This window comes from Pteropus vampyrus, unplaced genomic scaffold, assembly GCF_000151845.1.
Source record: "Pteropus vampyrus isolate Shadow unplaced genomic scaffold, Pvam_2.0 Scaffold502, whole genome shotgun sequence".
Taxonomy (NCBI): domain Eukaryota; kingdom Metazoa; phylum Chordata; class Mammalia; order Chiroptera; family Pteropodidae; genus Pteropus; species Pteropus vampyrus.
In genome coordinates this window covers 534,887-539,935 of record NW_011889283.1, presented here as the reverse complement: position 1 = coordinate 539,935, position 5,049 = coordinate 534,887, and the positions used below count along the sequence as shown (strand labels likewise).

At 37.2% G+C, this 5,049-nt stretch overlaps 1 protein-coding gene across 1 annotated transcript in view; it reads left to right on the top strand.

Moving 5' to 3' along the window:
* Positions 1-3,015, top strand: part of SCN3B (sodium voltage-gated channel beta subunit 3) — a 22,367-nt gene extending 19,352 nt beyond the window's left edge. Inside the window, exon 5 of the mRNA XM_011383001.1 lies at positions 2,952-3,015. Within this exon, the coding sequence (XP_011381303.1) occupies positions 2,952-3,015 (64 nt within the window). The remainder of the gene's footprint in view (positions 1-2,951) is intronic.
* Positions 3,016-5,049: the final 2,034 nt, after the last annotated feature.

The window sequence follows — 5,049 nt, the reverse complement described above, 5'->3', positions numbered from 1 at the left end:
ATTTATATATAGACTCTAAACAAAACGAAATGAATGAACAAAATAGAAACAGAGCTATAGATATAAAGAACAAGTTGATGGTTGTCAAGGAAGAGGTGAGGGATGGGAATAAAAATAAATATCTAAAAATTTAAAAAATAGTGACAATATCAAATGCTGGCAAAAGGAGGAGGGGGAGGGGAAGAGGAGTCAAATGAGGTCAGTGACATTGCCAAGGTCACTGTGTGTTGGGGCAGAGTCCACTTCCAGGAGATTTAAAGAGACAGGTTAAAGTTCTTGTGGCTCTATCTGGCCCCCTCCAGGAGATTTAAAGAGATAGCTTTTCCTAGACAGCATTGATTATGCAGTGACTCATTAGCACATGAAACCAGTCATTAGCACATGAAACCAGTCATTAGCACATGAAACCAGTCAGACCTAGCCATTCTCTGCCCTCTCTAAATCACACCCAGCCATGGATCCCCTTCTAAACTTTCTACTTCTCCAACTGTTCTCACCAAGCTGCCTGGAAATCCCAGCATTAAAAAAAAAAAATGCACTCGTTTTGCTTGAATGACCTCAGGGGACTGACCCCTTTAAAAACAAACAAACAAACAAAAAACTTTACTTATATCCAAATTCTTTACTTATATCCAAAATCAGTGAGCTGGGGTCTTGCTGATCTGTCTCTTCACAGTGACAGCACATAGTAGTTGCTCAGTTTGAGTTTAGTGTTAGGAGGAGATAGGAGAAGTTGGAGACCAGAACTGTAGGCAGCCTGGGGAGCCATTAGCTTTATGAGTTTTGCTTGTGGGTTTTCTCAGTAAAGTCCTGGACCTTGTAGATTGGCAAGGAGAAGTTCCCCACTCTTTCTCACCTGCCCCCAAAAATAAAAAATAAAAATACAATCAATAACATCTAAAATTCAATGGACTGGTTCGTCGGATACTGGTAACCAGAAGATAAATGTAAGGAAGTTACACAGAATGAAGAACAGAGATATAAAAAGATGAAATATCACAAAGAAACATGACCAAAAAAATGAGAAGATCCATTAGAAGAAAATAGAGAAAATTGAGAAGAAACAATGTTCAGACATATGGAAAGGCAGGACTCCTTCAGGTTCAGGAAGCGCAACTATGTCCTGAGCAAGATATACACATATAAATGTAAACCTAAACACCAATCACCTTTAAACTGATAAATGGCAGCTACTAAGATAACCTACAGCAAATATTATCTGTGGGTTGCAACTTTAGAAATGTCTATAATATTAGAAACATGTCAAAGATACTACCTCTCCCGGCTTCTATTCAATATAATATTGTATATCCTCAGTCATGTACTAATACAAAGAAAAAAGAGTAAGAATTAGAAATAAACTAAATTATCATTATTCATACCCCCTATGATTACCTGCATAGAAAATCTAAAGGAATCCATAGGCAAACTATTAGAACTAATAAGAACATTTCACAAGTTTGTTGATACAAATCAAAATATAGAAATATAAAAATCATCTATATCCAGCCACAAAAATTTAGAAAAACATTTAAATATTTAAAGTATTTAAAAAATTCCAATTATAACACCAACAAATACTGTCTAGTATGTGGGAATAAATTTGATAAAAATGTAAAAGACCTTTAAGGAGAAAATGACAAAACTTTACTGAAAGACCTAAGACTTAAATGGAGAATAAAACTTCCCTGCCACAAACATAACCGTTCTCTCCCAAATTAATCTGCAAATTTAACTAAATTGCAATCAAAATACGTATTGGATTGTTCAAGGAACTAGATAAACTGTCTTAAAAGTTTTATGGAAAGCCAAAAGGCCCAAATTAGTTTAAACCAAAGGACAGCCAGATAGTATATATTTTAGGCTTTGCAGGCTACACAGGGTCTCTGTTCCATATTGTTCTTTGGTATTGTTTTTTTCCTTAAACAAGCAACAACCCTTCTTAGCTATAATTTTCAGAATTCAAAGAGAGAATAGTAAGTTTGGAAGAGGTGAATTGGTAGTCTTTTCCAATCAGATATATAGATTTCTTATGGCGCTATCAGAGTAAAGGGTTTGTGATACTGACATAAGCATACAACACCAATGAAGAGAACAAAACAGAGAGCCCTCAAATACTTTAATACATGCATTAAAAAAAAATATATTGGCAGAGATGGCAGTGCAGTCACTGAAGGAAGAATCAACTCTTCAATAAGTGGTATGGGGACAATTCCTCTTCTATATAGAAAAAAAAATTAAATTTCTCATACTAACCAAAAATTGTGAGTGGATTTAAAGACAAGGTAAAATACAAAATTGAAAGCTCTATTAAGGGAATATAAGAGAGTATCATTATTACTATGGAATAAAGAGGGTTTCTCAAACACAAAAGGCACAAAGCAAAAAAAAAATAATGATAATTGGGATTATACTATATATGTAAACATCAAATTTTCATGATCAGGATCCAAAAGCAAAGTTTAGAGACAATAGACTAGGAGAAGATTTTTCAAGACAGTAAATCAATGAGAAAAAGACAAATGTCTCGGGAGAAAAACTAACAAAGCAAATGAACATGTTACAGAAGTAGAAACCTAAATAGCCTATAAACTTATGAAAAGATGCTCAACTTTACCAGTAATCAAAGAAATGAAAATTAAAGCACCTATAAAACCTAATTTCATACCCATCAGTTTGGCCAACATTTTAATCTAACAATACTAAGTATTGAGAACAATGTGGATAAATGAGACTACTGCTGGTGGAAACAAACAAACAAACAAACAAACAAACAAAAACAAAACAAAACTCCTATTATTCTAGTCTACTGAAAGGGCCATTCTAGTTTTCTCTTGGGAAACACAGCTGGAAGGAAACGTAGAGCTGTTCTGTAGATATCCTCGTTCTTGTGTTCCCACCTCTAGGCACAAAAGCACTGATTCTCTCCCCCCACATTTGTCCTTCTACAGGTCTGACTACCTTGCCATCCCATCAGAGAACAAAGAGAACTCTGCAGTGCCAGTAGAGGAATAGAAGGGGTGTGACATGAGGTGATGTACAGGGAAGGGGAGTGGAAGGTAGATAAGGATGGCAACTTGTACATGTGACTTTGTCACCCACAACCAAAGTGACTTTAAATTTGGTCCCTTAGATTAATTTCTACCCTACCCAAGTCCCCACTCTCAGGATACTTCTTTAAGTTAATGCCCAAGTCACAAAGCTCTGTGTGATGTCAAGCCTTTCAGAAGGTGAATTACTTTGGTCTGAGTGTTGGGACAACTTGAACTCCTTATTCATAGTGACAAAGGCATAGTAATTCCCCCATCTCTCCTTTGTAAGTATTGTGGATTTGGTCAGAGTCTTTGTCTAGGCTGCAAATTCTCAGTGATTGGTTTTATCATTGGTAGGTGGCCTGAACACTGAGAGACTGGATATCCCAGGTTCAATGATGTCAACGGCCATCAGGCGGGTGCCCCAGAGGCCACATCGTTTCCTTTCATGCATCCATCCTTCAATTCATTCATCATACATCCATTCACCTCTGACTTCCTAACTCCATCAGACCTCTACACACCATAAGGCTGCCAGAACAGAGGAGCCAACATCTCTACACGAACTTAACCTTGCCCTGTCCTAGCTTTCAAAGTAAGCAGCTCCCATGCCAACTGGACTTCTTCCTTGTGCTCTAAATGACTTTGAACAAGTGCTGAAGGTGGCACGTGCTCTGCCTCTTACTGGCTGGAACTAGCTTATTCTCAATTGCTGCTAGTGAATGGATGTCTTAATGGAAAAAAGCAGAAGTGATTAGTTTGGGTCAAAGCAAGTGTTATGAAGTGGGGTTTTTTGAAATTAGTTTTGCCGAGTTCTTGGCCTACTTGACTAGATCATCAGTGCAAAACATGCTTATCTAGGTTCTCCAGTGATAGAAAATTCATTAAGCATGGATTAAAATGTTCTCTGGAGCTTGGTTGGTACTTCAAGGCTAGATCCTATTAGGTTGCTAAGGCATGGGTTAGTCTCTGTCTTTCAAGAAGCCAAAGATAAGAGACTAAGGGAAGGACTAAGCAATTTAAATGGCTCTTAAGTGTCATACAATATATTCATGATCCTATTGGAGTAAGTTGTGTATGTCCCTGCCCCCCAAGCAAGCACACCCCCTGAGATAGCTAGGAAGTGTTATTTCTGGTGGGCATTGGAACTGAAATTCCCAAGTTCTTCCTCTCCAACTTTTTGTGGATTAAATTATTACTCATGTTATAGGAGGCAACTGAGACTCGGACAGGATGCAACTGACTTCAGATATAAGCCTAGGGTGCAACTGACTTCAGATATAGGTGCTGTCAAGGTTAAAATTCACAAGATAGATAATTTCGTTTTTGAAGACTTTGAAATTGAGATTGGCTATAGGCATTTCTCTTTCACAAGCACAGATTGGGGTGGATTGCCTGGTTGAGGTTAATTCTGGCTGATTCTAGTAATTAGAAATTGGCCAAAAAGGCAGAAATACATTAAGTAGACTTAAAGCTTCCTTAGTGAAAGGATTTGTGAATCTGAAACATTCTCCAGAAGAATGCATCTGGGAAAGATATTTAAGAAACATTCTTATTAGTCTGAGATGGATGATGAGCAAATAAGTGAAGTGATAGGGAGGGATGAGCTAGGTGGCTTCCAAATATTTCACCTGTGAATCCATAATGTCCAGGGTTTTGTTTCTTTGTTTTTTGTTTTTTTAGATTTTGAGAGGGCAGATGAACATCAAACAAATTTTAGTCAAAATCTCGTTTCATTTTAATTGATTGGTCCAAGCATGGTGTCCTTCACCGTCTAGTGATGGGGAGGGGGAAAGATGCTTTTTGGAATATGAGATGAAAGTGACTGGGACTTGATGAACAAGATGTCCCTCAGATCTCAATGATTTTATAGGGAAGGATCATACTGCATTGGCTTTGAACCTCATTTGACAAACTCAGTTTTGTCTTTTCCGTCCCTGGGAAAGTACTTGAAATAAATCCTTGTTAACATATGTAAGAGTCCAATTTTATTGAAGAAAATACTTTCAATAAATTC